The sequence below is a fragment of the Callorhinchus milii genome, unplaced genomic scaffold (assembly GCF_018977255.1).
Source record: "Callorhinchus milii isolate IMCB2004 unplaced genomic scaffold, IMCB_Cmil_1.0 Scaffold1, whole genome shotgun sequence".
NCBI lineage: Eukaryota > Metazoa > Chordata > Chondrichthyes > Chimaeriformes > Callorhinchidae > Callorhinchus > Callorhinchus milii.
This window is the reverse complement of record NW_024704742.1, coordinates 31568991-31593554: the sequence shown is the minus strand read 5'-3', so window position 1 is coordinate 31593554 and position 24564 is coordinate 31568991. Positions and strand designations below refer to the sequence as shown.

At 40.5% G+C, this 24564-nt stretch overlaps 1 protein-coding gene across 1 annotated transcript in view; it reads left to right on the top strand.

The window, feature by feature from the left end:
• LOC103187952 (phosphodiesterase 6B, cGMP-specific, rod, beta) overlaps positions 1-20240 on the top strand; it is a 28562-nt gene extending 8322 nt beyond the window's left edge. Inside the window, exons 4-21 of the mRNA XM_007907704.2 lie at positions 146-286; positions 629-703; positions 804-868; positions 993-1059; positions 1601-1648; positions 3532-3681; positions 3787-3930; positions 4924-4989; positions 5773-5919; positions 9225-9332; positions 10494-10603; positions 12306-12393; positions 13807-13907; positions 15683-15790; positions 16123-16186; positions 18692-18766; positions 18949-19032; positions 20045-20240. Coding sequence (XP_007905895.2) covers positions 146-286; positions 629-703; positions 804-868; positions 993-1059; positions 1601-1648; positions 3532-3681; positions 3787-3930; positions 4924-4989; positions 5773-5919; positions 9225-9332; positions 10494-10603; positions 12306-12393; positions 13807-13907; positions 15683-15790; positions 16123-16186; positions 18692-18766; positions 18949-19032; positions 20045-20209 — 1806 coding nt within the window. The 3' untranslated portion in view covers positions 20210-20240. The remainder of the gene's footprint in view (positions 1-145; positions 287-628; positions 704-803; positions 869-992; positions 1060-1600; positions 1649-3531; positions 3682-3786; positions 3931-4923; positions 4990-5772; positions 5920-9224; positions 9333-10493; positions 10604-12305; positions 12394-13806; positions 13908-15682; positions 15791-16122; positions 16187-18691; positions 18767-18948; positions 19033-20044) is intronic.
• The last annotated feature ends 4324 nt before the right edge of the window (positions 20241-24564 follow it).

Below are 24564 nucleotides of genomic sequence, written 5' to 3'. Positions count from 1 at the left end.
ATTATTATTCAACTATACTTTTAATTGGAGATTCGTAGAGATTTCAAAACACTGAACAATTTCTACCTGCCTCAAGATCAAATACAACCCAGGTGTATGGATTTGTTTGATATTTTGACATGGTTTATTTATTTCATTCTTATAGGTTCTCCTATGGTCAGCCAACAAAGTATTTGAGGAATTGACAGACATTGAGCGACAGTTTCACAAGGCCCTATACACAGTGAGAGCCTATCTGAACTGTGAAAGATACTCAGTAGGACTTCTAGATATGACTAAGGAAAAGGTTTGGATCATATTATCTGTCATATTATTGTATTCAAGCACTGCATCATTGTGGAATCCTATCATCTTGATAGGCAGAGGGATTGAGGGAGAGAGTTCCAGAGTCTCGGGGTGTAGTGGCTGAAAGCACTGGCGCTGACGGTGGAGCAGAAGGGACAGGGTCAAGCAGGAGGCTTGCCTTGACAGTTTGTTATCCTTTTGGATCGAATACCATCTTCTTAAATAACTTAAATAACTTCCTAGCAATGTATTTTAAAATATATTTCAGGTTACCCATCATGTTTAACATTGGTTTCTGTAATAACAGATGCAACAAAATCTTAATCGCTGTTTCCTTTTGCAGGAATTTTTTGACCTGTGGCCTGAGCAGATGGGGGAGGTGCCCCCTTACCAAGGTCCAAGAACACCTGATGGCAGAGTATGTCTCATATCTGATTTCATTCAAAAGATTCTGAGAGCATTTTGCTCTGCACAAATTCTGACAGCATTAAACGTCCTAACTATCTTTTATTCCTCAGGAAATAAGCTTTTACAAAATCATTGACTACATTCTGCACGGGAAAGAAGAAATCAAAGTCATTCCGTAGGTTTCAACTCCATTTTCACCAAGCTGAATTGTTTCTTAACATATAGCGCCTATTACTATTATTATTATTGTAGATCTAATGACGCTGTGTAACTTGTGCCTTCCTCTGTGATTTATTCAGGACCCCTCCTGCTGACCACTGGGCCCTAAGCAGTGGCCTACCTACCTATGTTGCAGAAAGTGGTTTTGTAAGTTTTGTTCACCGAAACATTGTTTTTGAACCAAATGCAATTTGTTTTACGTAAAATCTACCATAACAGTATTGAACCTCGATCAATCGATCAACATAGAATACTACAACCCAGAAACACACTATTCGGTCCATCAACTCTGTGCTGCTGTTTAGCTCCACCTGAGTCGATCCCAATCTCCTGCTCTCTCCCCATAACCTTTAATATCCATCTTTTTTGAACATTGATCTGATTTGCATTTGAAAGAATTTATGCGATATCTCTTTAGGAAGAATTGGGTGGTGATCTATCTTCCAATTCTCTCCATCTCCCATTGCTTGATGCTTCCTGGTGGCAACTAAGGCTGGTAGCTTGCTATATGGGAAATCACCTTGGAGACAAAGCAGGGCACTTGTTTCCAGCTACTTGCTTCCAACACAATGCCTTGAAGCATCAGTTTGCTGTGCCTTCGTGCCATTCTCAGTCTCTTGCAATCATTAAAGCTATCACTTAAGTGCCTTGTCCTCAGTAATATGGTGCGCAATTGTTGTCTTTACAGATCTGCAACATCATGAATGCAGCAGTCGATGAAATGTTTCAATTTCAGGTAAAATACATAATTCTCACTCTTTAATTAAAAAACACCGTGACATGGGAATACTTCAAACCCAAGGGAAAGAACTGATTGAAAAATTTGCGGATTGGATTCACTGTGTCCGAGTACTTACAAATATCCTTAATTATGTTATTAATAACCAATATGAAGAATTGTAGAATGCATTTGCACATGGTTAGCCCAACTCAGAACACTTGCACATGTATTGTCAGCCACGCCTGCAAATTCTGAACTGTCACATTTGGGAGGTGAGCCTTCATGCAGTCGAATCTTGATTGGATGAAAATTTCCCAAATTAATTCAGTTTGGGCAGCCTTAGCCCAGGTACTAAATAATAATAATAATAATCCTTGTATTTGATGTAGCTCTTTATCACGTCTCGCGATATCTCAAAGCGCTTCACAGAATGTACTGTAAAGTGAATTGATTGTATATTTTTTATGGGCGATACACGGCAGCCAATTACGCACAGCAGTGTTCCATGAAGAGTTGTGGATTGAGTGACCAATTTTTTATTATTTTTTTTGGAAGGAATTATTAATTATTATCCCCGGAAAAGCAATCCACCAATTGACTAACAACTGGGTTGCTACTTACTGCTAGGTAAACAGAGTCGTGTGGACAAGGAAACTTATCCAACATTTTGTCCTGCTGGAAATTGAACCCAGGTGTCTCGCTTACGAGGCGAGTGCTCCAACTACTGAGCTACATGACTCCACTAAATAGCCTTTAGTGGGAGACCACAGCCAATCTCACTTAGACAGACCATAACAATGGCTGGTGTGAAAAGTGGAATATCTCTTACCAGTGCAATTGAAGGTATTATTCTAAATTCAGATTTAAGATAAACCATTGTGACAGAGCGGAAGAAACTTTAATCTGTGGTGACCTGTACTATTTCTGACCTGAGAGTATTCAGTAATAATAAAATAATCCTTGCATTTGGTATAGCACCTTATGACAGCAGCAAATCATCTCAAAGCCCTTCTCATGATTTACTGTGAAGTGCAGTGACTGTGTATTTTGTAGGTGAACGTAGCAGCGAATTTGTGCACAGCAATGTCCCACAAACAGCCATAACGTGATTGATCCAATTGCATCTGAAGGATTGTTGGCTAAGACACTGGAAGAAACTCCCTTCTTTTTCAAACAGTGAGATTTTTACTGTTCACCTGAATAGAGATAGGACCTTGGTTTAGAATCTCATCTGAAGGACAGCATCTCTACCAAATGCAGTGCCCCCCTGGAGTGTCAGCCAGAGTAGACTAGAAAGTCCTGACGTGGGCTTCAACATACAACCTTCTGGCTTAGAAGCGAGAGCGCTACCAACTGAACGCTACCAGACTGACATACCTGGTCCTGCAACAGGGCACAAAAACTAGGAAAATGCTCCATTCCATATAGTATCAGCCCTCATTTTTGTAAGGAAGCAAAATAAGCTGATCACCACCTCACTGAGTACCTGTATGGACTTTACCACAACTCCTCTGACCCATTAGATAGAATGACTTTTGAAAAATAATCTGCCTGCTCTTCCTAAAAATTATTTTAAAAGTAAAAATGTTAAAAATTAGTGCTTGTACACCTAGGAATAAAAACTATATATCCACTCGCTGTACGGAAAACAAGGATAGTGACTGAAACAGCTTGAAGGAGAAGACCTCCTCCTGAAGTCAGGGAAGGGATTGTTCAGTCCCAAATTTATCAAGTTTCAAGGACCTGTTTTTAGTAACATTTTCTAATTCTCACCAGTGCCAATTAACAACAACAACAACTTGCATTTATTTAGTGTCCCTCACACAGTGTAGCATTCCAGAACGTGTAATTAAGGAACAGAATCTGATTTTTGACCCCTATATTTTTCTTCTATTCAGAAAGAATCATTTGATGAGACAGGGTGGGTTATCAAAAATGTCCTCTCGATGCCAATAGTAAACAAGAAGGAAGAAATTGTTGGAATAGCTACATTTTACAACAGGAAGGATGGCAAACCATTTGATGAAATGGACGAAGTCCTCATGGAAGTAAGATTTGGACTCTTCCGCATTTCATTTCACATGTTCATCTTCAGTTGAACATTACAGCTCACGAGTCTATGCTTCACTTCTTTTCCCTCTGTTCATTTCCAGTCCTTGACGCAGTTCCTCGGCTGGTCTGTTCTCAACACAGATACGTACGATAAAATGAACAAACTGGAATTCCGGAAAGACATTGCGCAAGGAATGGTGCTGTACCATGTGAAGTGCAGCAATAAAGAAATTCAGAACATATTGGTAATTGTTTTGCAATTATCAATATTCCCTCAGAGACATGTGAAAAAATCTGTGTGAAAAAATCTCAACTATTTTTTATTGGTTTGGATGTGGGAAAAGATGTTTGAATCACAGTGACACTCTACGAGTGATATAACAATGTGTCTCATAGTGATTGTCACCAATCCAGATTCACTTTCTGAGTATCCTTTGAAACACCTTGACATTGTAATAGATCAATGGCAAGTTGGATATTCAGGAAGGATAATATCAAACATGCTTCTTTATCCAATACCATCTTGTGACCTTGTAAAATCTCACAATATGAAACCCAAAGCCTCTAGAATTGCACGCGCCCAGCAAGCTGAGTGCTCATGCTCACTACAATACAGTACAATTAAATTTACATTCACACAGCGCCTGAACAAGAGGGCACAGGTTCATGTCGGGGAGGTTGTCTGAAAGCACTTCACAAAGCTGGATGGGCACCCAACCTGGGGGTGGGAACTTGCAGTTACCCAATCGCTGTTGTAGATGCACCTTCCCCAACCATTGGGAAAGCCATGGCTGTCACATTTATACAGGCCCACGAGTTTGGCTGCATCATTTGTTCAGCTGCATTTATATTGACAACTGGGTCTAAAATGTGACAATCACAATTGATAGAATTGTAACTAGCAAATCATGGATGGATGTATTGTGTTGTGTCTTGTTGTCATGTTTTGAGTCGAGTCAGGGCCAAGCCTCTGTGTCACGGCTGAGATCAACATCCAAATCACATTCCAGAAGGTTAGCATTAGACACATCCAAAATTCACTATTTAGGAATTCCTTTGTGGATTTTACAGTTTAGATCTCGATGTATCCTTCAAAAGTTTCAATTAAATGGACCAGACATGCAGAATTACGTTACATTTCAAAAGAGGCATTGCATTGAACAATGTTCAATGTTTGCCTGTTATTTGCCTGTGTTTCAGCTACTTGTTTTGTTTTAATCAAATCTCTTTCTTATCAGCCAACGAGAGAAGTTTTCAAAAAGGAACCGCATGAATGTGACGAAGATGAGCTACAAGAATTACTGGTAAGAAGACAACCTGATTGCTGGTTCCCTCTTCAGTCTTACATTGGGCTAGTGCAACTGGTCTTTACTGCTGGGAGCAAGTTAATACTGTATCGCCTCCAGTTATACAAGGAATAGGAATGGGAAAAATGATTTATGGAGGAGAAATTTGATCTGGAATTTGGCAAATTCTTAAACACAGACAGTTTTTACCAACCACAGAAAATCCCAGCAAAGTTAGGTTGCCAAATTTTGGAAGCTGTGAAATGCTACTTAACCCATCACTATGCTTAAGAGCTTCCAAACCAAACTGAGAACTCCATTTATCTCACTTACACATGGAAATTTCAGAGATTGTTGGAATGGAATGCACACTCTCTCCCTGGAAAGACGCATCATGCTCCTTGACGTATAATTCCAGAAAGCATTAGGTGCAGGGTGACACGAGCCAAGGCTTTTCGACTAGAGTAAACCTAGACCGGGTAGAATTTCTTCCCATATATTTTATGGTGCAGAGGCTGAGAAGAGTTATGCTGCTTACAAGGTTATGATGATTATTATTATTATGATGAGAGCTCGAAGCTCCAGATTCTTGGAGTCATTCAACCCTAGAGAGACCCCAGTTAGTTTTCCTTCCTTCCAACCTCCGGGAAAGATTTATAATGAATGTTGCACTGCAGTGGATATGTTTAATAGCGACAAGATCATTTGTGTAACTCCATCGTGTTTCATTGAAAAAAAATACTGTTTCTGTGAAGACTGCAGGGTGTTGCACATTTTTCCATCTTTCTATTTAATTTGCAGGATCAAGCGCTCCCGGATCCTAAGGAATTTGAAATCTATGAATTCAGATTCAGTGATTTGGAACGCACAGAGCTGGAACTTGTGAGGTGTGGCATTAGGATGTATTACGAGATAAAAGTTGTGAACAAATTCCACATTCCTCGAGAGGTGAGTGAGACTCTGGTGTCCATACATAAGAAAGGACATTAATAGTCAGCTGTGTGAAGCATTTTGAGCCATTCTCGCAACGTGAAAGGCACTACATAAATGTAAATTGTTGTCACTGTTGTTTTAATGGAAAACAGGCTAAACACAGTAAGAGGTAAGGTTTATGAGTTACCATGTTTCAGAGATACAGTTCAGTGAGACTCAGGCCCAGAAAGACAGCAGAACAAGAGGGCACAGGTTCATGGTTTGAAGAGCAATTTTAGGGCAGATATCAGGAAGTATTTCTTGCCTGAGTCAGAAGGTCGAGTCCCAAGTCGAGAATTTGAGCTCAAAGTGCTGAAAGACTGCCGTGTTTTAGAATTAAGCTGTGGTGCCATTTGCTTGATCAGGTAATTTAGAAGACATCATATTGCTATTTGTAAAGAGAAGTGGCCCAGTGTCCTAGCCAACAAGCCATCAGAGATTAGTTATGGTTTCCTGACTGTTTGTGGGACCTTCCTGTGTGCAAATTGTCACGTTTGTCTACAAATACACATTCACTACAATTCACAAGAATTCCTTTTGAAGCACTTTGATTGAGTAACTTCAATGTTATAGGTGCTATATCAAACAATAATAATCCTTAATAATCCTTGCATTTGATATGGCGCAGAATATACTGTAAAACTAATTAACTATTTATTTCATGGGCAAATATGGCAGCCAAAATGCGCACAGCACTATCCCACAAACAGTAGTGGATTGAGTGACCAATTTTTTTTTAATCCCCTGGAAAACGATCTGCCAATCGACTAACAGCTGGGTTCCTACTTACTGCTAGGTAAACAGAGGCGTGTGTAGTAAGCAAACATGGCCAATGTTTTGCCCTGCCTGGGAATCGAACCCAGATCCCCTCGCTTTCAAGGTGAATGCTCTAAACACAGGACTCCACAAATGCAGCGATTGTTATTATTTATTAATGTTTATCTGGCCCAGACACGATGGACTGAATGGCCTCCTTCTGTGCTGTATAACTCTATGATTCTATGAAGGGAGCAAGTAGAGGCCAGGGTACTGGACTCATTTAAGTAACAATTGATGCAGTTTTGGGAAAAGAATAGGATTAGTATACTGGAATGGTGCAGTTAAATTATCAAAATGGTTGTCAAGGAAGAAACATTGCTTATGTTAAACTAGGAATAATGATATTTATATTTATATTTTCTGCATTTCTTGGGTAGTGGTGTGGGGGTGGGGGAGAGGAGTTCCTAGTTCACTATGGTAGTAGCTATTGAAGCAGCTCAGTAGAGTATGAAGAGATGAACTCTACTTGCGTGGGGTGAGGTGTCACTTTTATAAGATTAACACAATTTCTTTCTTTCTAAGTATTCCTCTTTGCAGACTCCCATCTTGTTGGGGGCTTCCATCCTCCTTTTTTATTGGTTTTCAGTTCAAATAGAAGTAGCAGTCGTTCATTTTCCCCGAAGGGTTTCTATTCTTGGGAGGAGAAAAAGTTGAAAGGGTGACTCACATGATTAATCCATCTTGGACTGTACTCGCAGGCTTTCCCTCCCCATGGCCCACAAGTAGCTTCTCACTAACAACAGATGAAAGAAAGTAATAGCTTTATAGCTACCATCTGGGTCCATATTTGTAATATCAATGGAAATTCACACCTTCACTTCTGGTGTATTATTTCAATACAGTTCTTGCAGTTGATTGCAGGTTGCATTATTATTATTTACTGTCTCCGTTTACCCCTCTTTGGTCCCCATTTCATACACCATCACACAACTACAGGTGTCAGCTTGACTCAGTTGGTAGCACTCTCATCTTCGAGTCGTAAGGTTACGGGTTCAATTCACAATATTTAAGCTCATAGTCTAGACTGATGCTTTAGTACAGTGCTCTATATTGTTGAAGGTGCCAACCTTTGGATGAGGCATTAGACTGAGGCCATCAGTCTGTTTAGGTGGACGTAATTGCAAAGAGATTGGCATTTGTCCCAATGTCCAAGCCAAAATCCCCCAATGCTCCCTTGGATAAATAACAAATAACAGAGCTGAAACTCATAGTTCACCACCATCATGAGCTACCACCTAGACTTAGCTTTTAAAACCATTTTGTCTCAAAATGTAAGATTTTTCCAGATATTGGCAAATTTTTAAATCCAATCTTAATTTGAAAACTGTTTTTTGCATTTCTTAAAAAAAAACGTGACTTTCAAATGAAAACTAAATTAAAGAATTTATCAAGACAGTCTCACTGCTGAAGGCTAAATGCAATTTCAGGCCTCATATAATGATAACAATAATAATCCTTGCATTTGATTGCATTCTCTAACAATGTGGAGTCCTGTAGTTCAGTGGTTAGAGCGCTCGCCTTGCAAATGAGACACCTGGGTTCAATTCCAGGCAGGGCGAAACCTTGGGTAAGTTTCCTTACTCCACACACCTAATAATAATCCCTCCAAAACAAAACAATAATAAATTGGTCATTTTCAATTCACGACTGTTTGTGGGACACTGCTGTGCGCAATTGGCTGCCGCGTTTTGCCCACAAATACACGTTCAATTCACTTTACAGTCTATTCTGTGAAGCGCTTTGAGACATCGAGAAGACATGAAAAGTGCTATATATAATGCAAGGATTATTATTATTATTTAGCATCTTATCACGTCATTGAGATGTCTCAAAGTATTTCACAGGATATACTGTCATTTGACTGTATTTTGTGGGCAAAATGTGGCAGGCAATTGCGCACAGCAATGTCCCACAAACAGTCATGGACTGAGTGACCAAATTATTATTATTTATTATTTTGGAGGGAATATTACCCCTGGAAAAGCGATCTGCCAATCGACTAACTACCAGGTTCTTATTTACTGCAAGTTAAACAGAGGCGTATGGAGAAAGAAGACTTGACTAAGATTTCGCCCTACCCGGGAATCAAACCCAGGTCTCTCGCTTGTGAGGCGAGTGTAAGCTGGGGAATTGTAGGTTAATTGTAGGTGAGTATACCAAAAGGAGCTCTCACAAACCTCCAACTGGTGGGCTACAGAATAACATTCACGGGGGACGAGGAATAATTTAGCTGCTCTTGGTTTGCGATAGTGTGTGACATGGGGTCCAAAAAGAGACAATGTGAGGGAATAAATACTTGTTGAAATCATGACAAGAACACCAATCTGGCACCGCACAGTGCAGAATCTCCACATCAGCTTCTGAATCATAGATCAGCATTTTCTGGTATCTGTGTTTGCTGGTTAAATATAGCCTCTCATCTTCCTGTGAAATGACTGCCATGTCCTTTGGCTATTTTGCAGGTATTAGTGCGCTTTATATACAGTTTAAGTAAAGGATACCGAAAAATCACCTACCACAACTGGCGCCATGGGTTCAACGTTGGACAGACCATGTTCAGTCTTCTGATGGTAAGTGTTTTAAGAAAGGTTTCCCATTTCCGTCTATGAATAAATAAAACAGCAATTTCCCCCACAGAAAAAGGAAAGAGAGAGTGGGGAGTGGATGCTCTAAAAGGAAACCTGGGCTGAGACTATAATATGGGTCTTCATTCACTGGTCAGAGTAAACTGCTAAAATTCTGGATTGATCTTTGGAGCAGTTTCTGAAATGAGTTTCAGAGCAGGTGCAACTTAATAATCTGCCACATGTCTGCCACATGCAGAAACTCATCACCATGCTTAAGAATATCCAAACCACATATGTAATGCCCCTACACATGGAAATAATGCATATACTCTCCCTAGAGAAATGCACTATACTTAAAACCAGAGATTATTAGGCACGGATTGGCAATAGCCAACGCTTGGGAACCCCAGAATGTTTATTGAGGTACTTTTGGAGTTTAAAAAATTAAAAGCACACTGCTTGCCATTGAGACCACTTTTTGGCAAGCTTCCCACTACTTGTACAGTGGAACCACTCTACCAATTAAGACTTTGGCTTGTAGGTTAAGAGGAGCTGAGAATCCCTTTTTCCAATGGTAAGCCTGGATTGCTTCTCTAAGTAAGCCAGGTTGGCTGGTCTGTCATCAGCAGTGACCTGAAGTGCAACACAAACAAACCCAGGTACATCTCTTTAATGCATTAGCAGGTATCCATTACTCTTGTTAATACATTTATCATAAAATACATACAAGATACAAGGTGGTCCCATTAGAATGTGGTTGAGTGGGAATTCACTTAGACTAGAGCATGGAGGAATGGGATTGATTTGGATAGCTCTTTACAAAGAGCTGGCACAGACACAATGAGCCAAATGGCCTCCTTCTGTGTTGTATAACTCTATGATTCTATGATGGGTTTACTTTGGACTCATATACCAGGAGTATGGTACAATCAGCTTCTGGTGCTGCTTCTCATGCTGAAAAATGGCCAACGTATGGATCATCAGGTTACTGCTGATGTACTGCGTGTGGTATATGTGTGCAGGAAGAGTTGCTGACAAGGCTTTGTGAAAGAAATGGGGTCAGAAATCCCTGATGATTTGAAGTCAGTCAATGTCACATTTCATTATAATGTAGCCTCTGAGAGATTGGACCCAGATGGCTCATAGGTTGTTTTGTCTTTACAGACTGGTAAACTGAAACGCTACTACACAGACTTGGAAGCACTCGCCATGTTAACCGCAGCATTTTGTCATGATCTCGATCACAGAGGAACTAACAATTTATATCAATTGAAGTAAGTTCTTCCTAAAAAGCATCCATTAAATCAACTAGGATTGGTAAATAAAGGAACTATACAGAAGAATCTCACTATAACGAACCCCCTCGGGAAAGGCAAAGATGATTATTCACTATTATTCACTATCAGGGTATTCACTATTGTAGGGTTTCGCTTAAGAGGTGAAAAAATTGTGTCTTGTTATTGGGATCGTTAAAACCGGGGGTTTGTAATAAGCAGGGTTCATTAGAGTGAGGTTTGACTGTATAGAGTAAGAAGATATTGCTGTATTAGAGTCTTCCTTAAGAAGATGTTAATTAAAGAATCCCCGAGATAACTGTTTGGCTTAAAACCTCATCACCCTCTTTATGTCCTGCTGGTTGCAGTATCTCTCCACCTTGTGCATCCAACTCTGCTCTTGTCCAATTCTTCACCTGCTCCTCACCAACATGCTGTTAGTCTTTCCAAGAATGAAGGAAGGTGTCACTAGTGGTTGTTATTAATAATCCTTGCACTTCATATAGTGCCTTATCACTTCTTCGAGACGTCTCAAAGCGCTTCACAGAATATACTGTAAAGTGAATTGACTGTATTTTGTGGGCAAAAGGCAGTAGCCAATTGCGTACAGCAGTGTCCCACAAACAGTTGTGGATTGCAGTGACCAATTTATTTATTTATTTTTGAAGGAATTATTACCCCAGAAAAACAATCCGCCAATTGACTAACAACTTACTGCTAGGTAAACAGAGGCATGTGGAGTAAGGAAACTTGCCAACAATTCGCCCTGCCGGGAATCCAACCCAGGTCTCTCGCTTGTGAGGCAAGTGTTCTAACCACTGAGCTACAGGACTCCACATTGTTACAGAATGGAGGCAGCAGATTAAATCTAAGAATTAGAAAGAGTTAAGCAAACACAATTTTCACAAATTAAATCCCAGCGGTCAGCAATGAGTTTGTGGTCAGGAAATGCGCCACTTTCCAAACCCACCTTTCTCTTTGATTGTGCCTTCAGTCATCTTTCTCCCATCTCCCACCCTGCTCTGTCTCCCACTTTCAGCTGTGTGAGATGCTGTATGAATGCACCTTGTTGTTGTTGTTGTTGTTGTTGTTAAACAACTTGGCTCCCATAGCTATTTCCTTCTACTACATTTCTATATTGCCAAATGTCATCTTTTACGGAATGTATCCATGCATCTAAACGAACAAATACATAGTGATGCTTTGTATAGTAAATCCGGTTAGAGATCTATGAAGTGAAAGGAGGGTATAGAGTTAGAAGTCCATAGAGCCAAATACATATACAACTGACACTTTTTGTTCATTGCAATGTTTCCCTGCTTTCTTTATGATTCTAAGTGATACATTCCTTTTGCTGTAGGTGAAGCATTTTTACATTGGGGTCTCATTTGCATTATTCTTTAATTGGATTCCTTCATAAGGATTCACATTAAAACTCTTATCGACTCGTGGGAACTCTGTTTCAGAAACCAATCAGATCGGAGTGGAATTCCCCTGAAATGTGTTTCCAGTCATCAGAAGGAATGATAAGGATTGCTTTTTAAGGAATTCTTCCAATGGAGGATACTAATGGCAAAGGTCCTACAGTATTATAAGCAGACACGGCATAGTTACCATATTTAGCGGCAGGAGGTTTTACTTTGCATCAGTTTTTCTGATTTCTTTGGAAACTATTCTCTTCATTTTCCCCCCTGATAACCAGATCCCAGCACCCACTGGCAAAACTTCATGGATCCTCGATTCTGGAACGTCACCACTTGGAGTTCAGCAAGACCTTGCTTGAAGATGAGGTAAGGCTATAAATTCTAGGGTGAGGAATGCTCCAATTAACCCCAGCACAGTGGAGCTGTCTTTGCCAACATCACAGTGGACTCATAAACAACAACAACAAAATTATATTTATATAGCGCCTTTCACATTGGGAGGACTTCCCAAGGTGCTGGACAGTGTACAGCATTTCAGACCATAAATGCAAACACATGGAACTGGAATTCAAATAAAAACAGAGTTTAAAAAAAAAGAGAGGCCCACAGCAAAGGGGGAATTTTCGCCTACAAAATACACAGACACTGCCCTTGACAAAACAGTAATCCCATGAAGCGCTATGATAATAATAAGTAAGAATAATTCTTGCATTTGATATAGCATCTTATCACGTCATTGAGAAGTCTTTTAAGAACTGTGTATTTTGTGGGTAAAATGCGGTAGCCAATTGTGCACAACAATGTCGCATACACAGCCATGGAGTGAATGACCAATTTTTATTTGGGGGATTGTTGGTTAGGGTTAGGGTCACTGGGAGAAACATCCTTCTTTTTTCGAATAGTCCCATGGGATCTTCAACATCCAAATGAACAGGCAGAAAGGACCTCAGTTTACCGTCTCATCTGGAGGATAGATCTGTCCCCGAAAATGCTATATCCCATGCAAAAATTGTTATTATTATTAAAGAGAAAAAAGCAAAGCTGAGTAAATTGTAGAAATTCTGCAAAATAGCTGAGGTTGAATTAGTGATTAATGTTATATTAAAACAATTTGGTCCTCACGAAGTTGAGGATAATAAATGAATCATAGTATTGAATATTCTGATCAAATGTGGCTTCCGACAGCTTAAAGCAGAAAGTTTATGTGTTCTCTTGCCCTTTATTTCCCACTTGTCTTGAATTTTCCTGCCCCTGTTGCTCTTAAGAACTAATTGTGGCTGTTCTTCAACTGAGAGAATAATGGAATTTTTTAGTGCAGAAAGGGAGGGAGGGCCATTTTTTGTCTCTTTGTGCCCATTGCAGCTCTCAACAGAACTCTCTGTTTAGTCCACTCCCTTGCCTTTTCCCCCCGTATGTGGACAGATGGTGACCATTATTTCTCCTCCCTATCTGTGTGGCTTTTTAGTCAGTGTGGCTCCACTTTTCCACTAGCTGCCCTCAATCTCACTAGAGACTCACTTTGCTGCTGGTGCCTCTCGTACAGGAGCAGGGCATAGGCAGGATTTGTAGTTTAAAAGGCTGCAGAGCTGCAAAATTCACAATGATGAGTTAAAAGGACCTTTTCACCCAAAGCCCCCTGTGATGGATTTTAATTTTATACTTTATTCTGGAGTTGTGAGATGCAGAAAAAGACTTACTGTCAGTCATTTAAAATGTTGGATTGTCTTCATGATATTAGTTTTTATCCATTTTAACTGCATTTTGTTTGTTTCCTTGCAGGATTTGAACATCTACCAGAATTTGAACAGGAGGCAGTATGAAAATTGCATTCACTTGATGGATATTGCAATCATTGCTACAGACTTGGCCCTCTACTTTAAGTAAGGGACAATGACTTAAAGTAATTCAATGCCAATAGGATGGATTTTTAACCACTGGAGTTCATGTGGTGAAGAGTAAGAAAAAAAAGTCGTGCTAAGTTGTGTCTTTTCTGAAACACAAATCTCAGTTGTGAAGATTTTGTCCTTGAAGAACCAAGCTCGCATAAGAGCTGCATTGAAACAGCAGCTTCCTTGTTTGATCGGTTTTGATTCCCTATTTATAATAATATTATTTGCATTTGATATACACCCTAATTGGGTCATCAACATGTCTCAAAGCGCTTCACAGAATTTAATGGGAAGTGTGGAGACTGTGTTTGAAGGGCAACACGTCAGCAAATTGTGCATGGCAATGTCCCACAAACAGTCATGTTGTGTGGCCAAATTATTATTATTATTTTTGGAGGGATTATTACCCCCACAAAGCGATCCACCAATGGACTAACAACCTGGTTCCTACTTACTGCTAGGTAAACAGGCGTTTCACCCACAAAATACACCGTCAATTCACTTTACAATATATTCTGTGAAACACTTGGACATGTCTCAACGACATGATAAGGCACTACATCAATTGCATGGATTATTATTATTAAATGCAACAAACAATTTGGACACAGTAATGTCCCACAAACACTCTAGGATTGTTGGTCAGGACACCGGGTTGGGGGGGATCAACAGTACTGAATAACAGTACAACAATATTTCAGAGAAACAGGCTTTAAAAACCCATAGTATTTCTACTCATTGCTATTTTCTGTGGAATCACTTGGTGATTCAATTTGTGTTAACTGCTGTATTGTAGGAGCAGTGGTTGGTTTGCAAAAAGCAGAGGATCTCCCTCTAGTGGGTCAGTATGTTGACTACAGTACATGTGCAGACAGTACTGTATTTGCAATGATAGGAGGGGCTGTTTTGTCAAAAAACCAAGTCAGACAGGCTGTGATGTAGGCAAAACCCAAACCCTTGTTCCCCTCATTTCAAATCCTTTGATGCCCTCGCACCTCCCTACCTATCCGATCTGCTTACCCCCCACTCCACCACCCACTGCCTCCGCTGGGCTGGCTCCAGCCTGCTGTTTGTCCCCTCCACTCCACCATCGGTGACTGTGCTTTCAGTCACTAACACCCCAAAATTCTGGAACTGTGTCCCTCAATCCCTCCACCTTGCCCCTCACTCCCCACTTTCAAATCCCGCCTAAAGACCTTGCGTTTTGATTGTGCTTACGGTTGCCTCCCCCCTCCCTCTCCCCCTGGCTTGGTGTCAGACTCCGCCACTGTCAAGCGCTTCGGGACACTTTATAAATGCAAGTTTGTTGTTGTTAAGTTTCTGATACTGGCATTTGGGTTTACTTTTTAAAAATAATTGTAGGTTTATTTGCACTTTGCTGTCCATGATTCACTTGAAGCACCTTTATTGCAGAGCATTGAATGGGTGAGGCTCCGCTTGAAACTATGGGGTAACTTTGTGGTGTTTCATATTGTGTTCTTTATGTTAACACAAGGATCGCGTTATGAAATCCTGCAAGCTTTAACTCTGAAAGCTTTACTGAAGTTTACGTGTAAAAAAAAACTTTTGAACTGCGCCTCTCTCCTAATCACAAACCCCATATTTCCCACCGTACTCAAGTTCCCACTTCACCTTTGGTGTGTAAATGCAAATCGTTATTGTTATGTGTACATTGGTCACAGCCAGAACGCCACTTTATCCTCCCAAATATCTGCTTTGCAGAATGTTTCTCACTGGCCCTTAAGAGTCCTTTCCTTATATTACAGAAAGAGGACAATGTTTCAAAAGATTGTTGACCTCTCCGAAACTTATGAAGATGAAGCAAAATGGGTGGATTTCCTGTCGCTGGAGACAACCAGGAAAGAAATTCTCATGTGAGTGATTTTTAAAGTTATCTCAGGAGGACTTCACCGAGAGTAAGTGAGGGAAGGTGGTAGATTGAGAATACTGGGCTAGTGTGAAAGCCTTTGAGATCATAGAATAGTACAGCACAGAAAGAGGCCATTCTGTTCATCATGTCTGTGCCAGCTCTTTGAAAGAGCTATCCAATTAGTCCCACTCCCCCACTCTTTCTCCATAACCCTGCAATTTTTTTCTATTCAAGTATATATCCAATTCCCTTTTGAAATGTGTCATTAAATCTGCTTCCAACACCCTATCAGGCAGTGCATTCCAGAAGCTGACTGTAATGTCTCTTGTTGTATAGGGCCATGATGATGACGGCGTGTGATTTGTCTGCCATCACTAAACCCTGGGAGGTTCAGAGTAAGGTGAGATACCATCCGTACTCTCATATCACACACACTGTTTGTTCAGTGATACCATTTGCAATGATGGCACTGTCAGAGGATGTGGTTGCTTAGCCTGTGATTTTGTTATCTTCGCACTCAGAAGACATCATGTGGGAGGGGGGCGCGGGGATGGGGGGAGGAGAGTGTCTTCTACTTGTCCCCTGCCTCGTGAGTTGGCAATTAATGTTGTGATCCTTTTTCAGTCTCTAACTAACTCTTGTGCCCGCATCAGAATTTGAGCTGATAGACCAGGCTGTCTTCTAGCGAATCAATGGGGTGAGCAAAGCATCAATGCCATGAAACCTGAATCCCGCCCGCCCTTCAGGTGGATGTTAAAGATCTCATGGTCCACTATTCAATCCAAGAAGGGACCCAATGTCCTGGCTAATAATCCTTTAGTCAAATTGATATTCACCTCATGACCGTTTTGGGGACCTTCCTGGTACAAATCACTGCCATGTTTTCTGACATAAAATAGTCACTACACTTTAAGCAATTGCTTGTGGAGCATTTTGAAATATTTGACGCTATAAGGTGCAATAAAAATGCCAAGTTCATATTCAATTTCTAGTTCTAGCATGTAGCCCAGCATACAATGTAGAACAACAACAACAAAATATATTTGTATAGCGCCTTTCACATTAGGAGGTCACCACAATGTGCTGGACAATAAATGTTTCGCAGCTGAGCTAAGGGTCGGGATCGCGGAGGGTGGAGGGCAGGGCGTAGAAGGGGGATTGAAGACATGGTCGAAGAGGAGGGTCTTGAGATGGGTCTAGAAGGAGTCACGGGAGGGAGCGAGGTGGAGGGACTGTGGGATAGAGTTCCAGAGGATGGAGGCAGAGTGGCTGATGGCCCGACCACCAATGGTAGGGCGGGCGAGACGGGGGACATGAAGCAGGCCAGAGCCTGCTGAGTGGATGGAGCAGGCAGGTTGGTAGGGGGTTAGGAGGTTGCAGAGGTGGGGTGGACCAAGGCCATGGAGCGCTTTGAAGGTGAGGACCAGAATCTTGAACAGTATCCTCTGTGTGATCGTAGGCGCAGTTGAAGAGGAAGGTCTTCAGACGCAACCTGAAGATGGGGAAGGAGGGGGCGCGGTGAAGGGGTTGAGGGAGGGAATTCCAAAGTTTGGAGAACCAGGCGAGTGCGGCGCCACTGAGGTGGATGATGGAGGATAGGAGGTGGAGGAGGATGGCGTGATCAACTGTGTCGAACGCGGCAGAGAGGTCCAGGAGGATGAGGAGACAGAGGGAGCCCTGGTCACAGCAGAGAGGATATCGTTTGTGACTTTCAAGTCACAAGTTGCGTAGTCTGGATGCATGTGATGAATGCGTGTATGAGGGTTTCAGCGGCCTGTGTTGTGAGACAGTGGCAGAGCCGGGCGATGTTGCGGAAGTGAGGGAAAGCAGAGTTGGTCATGACACGGATGAGGGGATGAAAGGATAGAAGAATGATGGTTATGTGGTTTGTGAGCAACACTCCTCATGATCAACACTCCTTGAGTTATGACCCATGTAACCCAGTGTGTATTTGTTTCTGTCAGCATCTATCTACCATTGTTGGGAGCAGATGTTTAATAACAAGTAACAACAAATTACATTTGTATAGCACCTTTCACATCGGGAGGACGTCCCAAGGCACTGAATGGATAAATGACAGGAAATGACATGCAGTGTCATGGAGTGAAATAATAAAAATAATCTTTGCACTTGATATGACACCTTATCAATTCATTAAAACGTCTCAAAGCACTTCACAGTATTTACTGTAAAGTGAAGTGACTGCACACTTGCAGGTGAACTTGGCAGACAATTTATGCGCAGCAAAGTCCCCCAAACAGTCATTAAGTAAATGACTAATTTTATTTGGGGCTTGTTGGCCAGGACACCAGTAGAAACTCCCTTACTCTTTTTGAATACTGTCGTTCCATGGTATCTTTAATATCCACCTGAATATGCTGAGCCACAGGACTCACCTTTAACCCATGGTCTGTACTCTTCACTCAGAGAACTATAATTGACCTCGGTGCTCTTTGGCTGGGAGAGGAGTAGATTCAGTTAGATTTCCAACTCCGACTTGATCGATGTTAGAAGGTGCATGTGTGGATAGAATTAGCCTTCCCTGCAATATCTCTCAGAGTTAACACAAATAGTAATATTAATCTTTGCATTTGATTTAGCACCTTATCACGTCTTCGAGACATCTCAAAGCGCTTCAAAGAATATACTGTAAAGTGAATTGACTATATATATATTGTGGGTGAAACGCGGCAGCCAATTGTGCACAGCAGCGTCCCACAAAATAGACATTTGAGTAAGGACTGGCAGTGAGCGTGATCAGTGACCCAGCGAGAGTCAAGGCTCTCACAAGAGGAAACTGAAAAAGAAAAAAATGGGGTGCGGGGAAGTCTGAAGGTAAATGTGATTATTTGGTGTTTTGTAAGTAGAGCGAGTTATGTACTAATTCCTTCTATTTGTGCTACAGGTGGCACTCTTAGTAGCGGCTGAATTCTGGGAACAGGGTGACTTGGAAAGGACTGTATTGGAACAGCAGCCTATTGTGAGTATCGAAACTGCAATTCAACCACTTTAGAAATAGAAATTCAGTAGACCAGTAACTCCATTCTATTTGTAGTCATCTTACAGTGCATTTTAATGCAACTGCTAGAAAAGTGGCATATTTTTGGTATTTGAACTGCACAGATTGGAAAAATAACTCTTGTATTATTTCAACTCCTCTAGCCTATGATGGACAGGAATAAATCCGCTGAACTGCCTAAGCTTCAATGTGGTTTCATCGACTTTGTGTGCACATTTGTGTACAAGGTACATCTTTTTCATATACACTGGGATTTCAAGGACTAATTTTGCAAAATATTGTATTGTTTGTTCCTCTTTTAAACCACCACTTTGTGTTGGAACCCAATCCCTCTGTTCCCTCTTGAAGTCTTTGAACACATATGATGTGTGTGTCTGTGTGTGTTTATATAGGTGGGGGGAGAGGTTGCATCAAAGCAAATGTTTTAGCTTGTTCATGTTGCAGTTTTTAATTGTGTCTCACTCACTCACTGTTGTCATAATTGATTCACTAGTAGTGATGAAGTCACTAACTATTCAGTGGATTCTGCAGTGTGCTGATTTTTTAGTTGCGTTTTTGTAAAATTTTCATCAGTGTCCGGAACTTTCTTTCAACTAATTTATTTATAGATCTGGATTGAGTGTTATTAGCATAATTTGAAGACTATGGAGGGAAAAATGAGACATGGGCTCTCACAACTAGTAGTAACCAAGGTGGTCAATAGCAGTCAATAATTAATCTTAGAGTGAATGCTCTCCAAACCATGTGGCTGGTAATAACTTTTGACTATTTTGGACCATATTTTTGCTCAATGTGATAATTATCACTTTTCCATTCTTATCTTCATAATGGACAGTGGGATCATACTTTTCCACCCAAATAACCTAACTATATGTAAAATCCTCCACTGAACAACCCATTTAGTCATGGGAGTTTTCTAGAAAGAATTTCCAGTTCACCCCTTCCCCCACCGCCATCCCCCCACCCTCCCCACACCTAGTCCAAACTTTGTACAGATTGCGACAATCCATTTACCACTTGAAGGACGATACCAGAAGAAATTAAGCACGTTTTTGTGCTCGGATCCTGACAACTTTTTAAGAACAAAGTCAATCACATAGTTCAATAGGCAACAGATAGAGGGCATTTTGCCCAGCAGTCGGGGGTGGATTTGAACCCAGGTCTCAGAAACAAAAGGCCCCAATGTAACAGCAAATCCCTCGTTAAATGCATTGAACCTAAATGTAACTTTATTTTCAGGAATTCTCACGCTTTCACAGTTCTATCCAGCCGATGCTCGATGGTATTCTCAACAACAAGAAGGAATGGAAGGCTCTTGCCGATGAATATGAGGCCAAAGTAAAGACTGCAGAGGAGGCCAAGCAGAAAGCAGCAGGAGCATCAGGAGCCAAGAAAGCTGGTTAATAAAGCATAGCTCAAATATGTGATATTTGAAGACCGGGAAATATGGTTATCTGTTCATGGCTATTAAACAGAATATTACAATATTAGAATATTGGTTGTTATTGAACCTAAATCTAAACCTCTCAGAATTTGCAATTTGATGGGGGGGAAGACTGGTTGGTGTGTTAACGAATTTTCTTTGACCTTCAGCCAATGTTAGTTGGATTAACGTCTCCTCTCCAGAGGTTATGATTTCAGATACTCAACCCCGGTTTAAGCAAGAACTTAATGTGGTAGTGAATTCCCATCAGCTAAAAAGGTGGTCAATAGCTGTCAATGGTGTAGGAAATAAAGAAAAGGGTGTGTGTTGCAATACTATATGAGCAAATCCTACAATAAAAAGTTTGCAAAAGAGCATATTTTTCTCATATAGAAATCCAAGGAGCAAAATACAGCCTTTTCTTTCCAGTCCCACCTAAACAAAACTCCTATATACTGTCTATTTAAATCACCTTCCTCTCTGCAGAAAGCACTTTTTTAATTTTATACCCAGAATAGCAATCATCTGCAGCTACAAATCTGTATTTGTCCTTCTGTTACTTTTCTGTCCCTTTATTGTCCAAACCCCAAATATTTTCCTGGCTGACAATCGCCCAGATAAAATTTACTTCATGCTGTTTGTGGGGCATTGCTGTGTGTACACTGGCTGCCATGTTTGCTTACAAAGTACATAGTCACTACATTTTATGATAAATCCTGCAAAACAGATTGAGGCGTCCTCCCATTGTGAAAAATGCTATACCAAATGCAAGGAATATTATTATTTTTATTTAACGTTGATCTCTGACGGAAAGCACTGGCATTGGGGTGTTTCACAGAGGGGAGAGGATGTGGTTACTGAGGAAAATGAAAGGTGGTTTCTAGAGCAGGGCTACATTGTGATGCATTCTGCCTAAGCCCCTGTTGATAACTGCACATTTGTGGATGGATTGCTACCATTTGCCATCAGTATAAACTCAGCAGAAAAGGTGTGTATAAGAGAAGTGAAGAGAGAAAGCTTTAGTTTATTAATAATAATTCTTGTATTTGATACAGTGCCTTATAATGTCATTAAGACATCTCAAAGCATTTCACAGGATATATTGTAAGTGGATTGACTGTGTATTTCAAGGTGAAATGTGGCAGCCTGTTTGCGCATGACAATGTCCCCAAAATAGCTATGGAGTGAGTGACCAATTTTATCTGGGATGATTCTTGGCAGGACACTGGAAGAGAGAAACTCCCTTCTCTTTTTGAAAAGTGCTATGGGAGCTTTAACATCCACCTGAACAGGCAGACGTATCTGATACTGATGCTGGATAGAAAAGGTAGAAAATTGTCCATTTGCAGTGATGAGATTTCATCCTCTCACCTTGATGATAACGATAAGATGCCCCTTTCTTTACTTAAAACTACGTTGAGCAGAAAGGGTTCTAGGTGAATTGGTTCCTTTAAATGCTGACTTGGAGGATGATATTTCAATTTTGCCTATTTCTAATTTGAGGGGCACTTTTTAATTAATGAGAAGGGATGGGAGATTGTGTAGAGTACAAACACTGGCATGGACCAGTTAGGCTGAATGGCCTGCTCCATGCCCTATCGCTCCATGATGTTGTGACACGATAAGGTTCTATATCAAATGCAAGGAATATTCTTTTTTTTTCACTAGCAAAAAACTTTCCATGTTAATGTAAAAATTGGCTGCAGCGTTTCGCCCACAAAAGATAGTCAATTCACTTGACAATATATTTTGTGAAGCATTTTGAGACAATTCAAAGACGTGATAAATTGCTATACCAAATGCAATGATTATTATATTAAAAAAATGGAACACCTAAGCAATCTCTGATTCATCTGTTTTTCTCTTTCTATCCTTTTCTATCAGATAATGACGCTGGTGGTGAGGAAAAAGCTCAGTCCAAGACTTGCTCTATATGCTAAGATCTGGTGGTCCTGAGATGCTGTGCCCTCTTCAGCTCTAGAATGATAAGAGACTGCACAAACTGTACAGCAGCGCTGACTGCAACAGGCAGCAGGGATCAAGAGGATGCCATGACATCGTAACCAATAAACCTCACGTGGAATAGTGTTTGAAAGGTAGATTCTGGACAGAGCGATGCTGACTTGTATTAAAGGGGTACACTCATCTCAGCAGATATTCTGTTGTCTGGCTGTTACTTGCACTTTAATTCCTCTTTTACAAAAAAATATTGTCGGGGGGGGAGAAAAGAACTTGTAGAAAACATTCTGAGTATGCTGGTAAAATGTAGCGCATCAATCCAGCAAGTGTATCTCTTGAATGACTAACTGGATGTTGTATGCACATTTAAAAACCTCTACACAGGACTGAAAGGGTGAGCTCTGCCTCAGAGCTCATCACCATTATATATTTTGCTCCATTCAAAATCAATCAATGAGTTTGCATCCCAGTTTTAACATAATTCAACCTGAGCCCCAAAATGGGATGCAAAATAGCATTGAAGCACATTGAAGCAAGCTCCTTCACTACACATAGACCTGAATAAATCCAACATCTTTTTAATGATCACTGAGCTAAGAAAAAGTAATCGCTTGTGTCATATTGGCTTGTAATATATACAATAACTGATGCAAAATTGTATATATTATAAAATGTATTACATAGGGAGGAGGTTTCAGTCAGAATACAGTCGTAGTGTTTAGTGCGTGTGTGTTGTCACCCGATTCCCTTTAGTTGTGTTATTGGCTTGCAGCTCTTTTTGACTATCAGTTTTGGCCCATGAAATACCTTTAGGAGTTCAGAGTTTGCTGTGTTAAGGACAGCAGTTACTACTGTAATCATTTTAGATACTACCTTCACAAACCACCCCCCTGAGTAGAGTACCTTAATAATAATCCTTGCATTTGATAAAGCGCCTTATCACGTCTTCGAGACGTCTCAAAGCGCATCACAGGATATACTGTAAAGTGAATTGACTGGATGTTTTCAGAATAAAATAGCTAACTTGCAGTTCCACACAGTCGAGTGAATGGCTCCCTGTAAGAACCATTTTATTGTTTAAATTTTACAATGAATCACAAAGAACACGAGTTTTACATAAGTGCAAAAAACTGCGTTGTCTTGGTTATTGAAATGGAGATCTTGGGTTCTAATTTGCAGGTTGGTTTAGCAACCCATGTAGAACATTTGAAGGTTGGGTTAACCATGTGCATACAAAGCCAGGTGCCTTTATTTTGGTCATTAACATCCAAGATGAAGGATTACAAATTTGCATCTGTATTTGTCTCTGTGTGTATGTGGGTTTGCAAATGATAACCCAAACCGTAAATCAGATTCCATTGTTAACTTGAACACGCTTATGTTTTAAAAAAGCTGAGTGTACCCCTTTTTAAAACCCTGAGCAATAATTCCACAAATGAATAAAATAATAAAATATTGTACTAACTCTTGATGAGTATCACATGAGCATAGCCGAGTGCATAGCTGGGAAGCGGTGATCAGGCTGCAATTGCACAATGGGCAGATTGTCCAGACTAGGTATTACTACATTGACACATATTAACGCTATTTTATCTTTGTAAAAATGTTTAATATATTTTTACTGTCAATACGTAGCCCCTGATTGCAGATGGCTTCAGAGCCCTGAGTTATCACATGTGTGATAACTCTTAAGATTAATCAGAACAAGTTATATTTCCTAGATTTGTTCTCACACTGAAGGTACGTCTTAGAACGTTAATTGGTTGTGCCACAGGCAAACACCTTTTCCAAGTGACCATCAGTATAGTTTCACACTCCTGGTCAGGAGTGAAAATATCTGCTGTGATCCATCTTCAAAAACGTGCAACAATACGGCAAATATTTCACCGGGAAAAATGTGCAAAGATCTTTTGTATGCCCAACTTTACTGATAATGAAAACTGAAAACAGAAGGTATTCTTCACTAATCACACCGTAATTTTAAAAATAAAATTAAAAAAATCTGTATAAAAAAATGCTGCTTGGGCTACATGAGTGTATTTGTTGTGATTTTTTTTCAAGTTCCTCTGACTGAGCAGTCTATGCAATAACTACGATTGTTGCAAAGTTCATAGAAAACAGGGTAAAGCATATTGTAGGTGTTCATTTGACAGTGATTTATTTCCTCTGAAGAAATCGCTGCTCAATAAGAATGGGTAGAAATTCCAACTCTGTCACACAGTTTCAAGATATTGGTAAGTGATAGGGTGTTAGTGAGTTAATCCAAGTGGGGTCTCCTTTTAGAAACTAGAAGTGCATTACCCATGTCACGCTAACCTGCAGGATCTCTGTTCCGACAGTTGTTTCTGTCAGAGCGCTGTTCTGGTGGCTCAGGGTT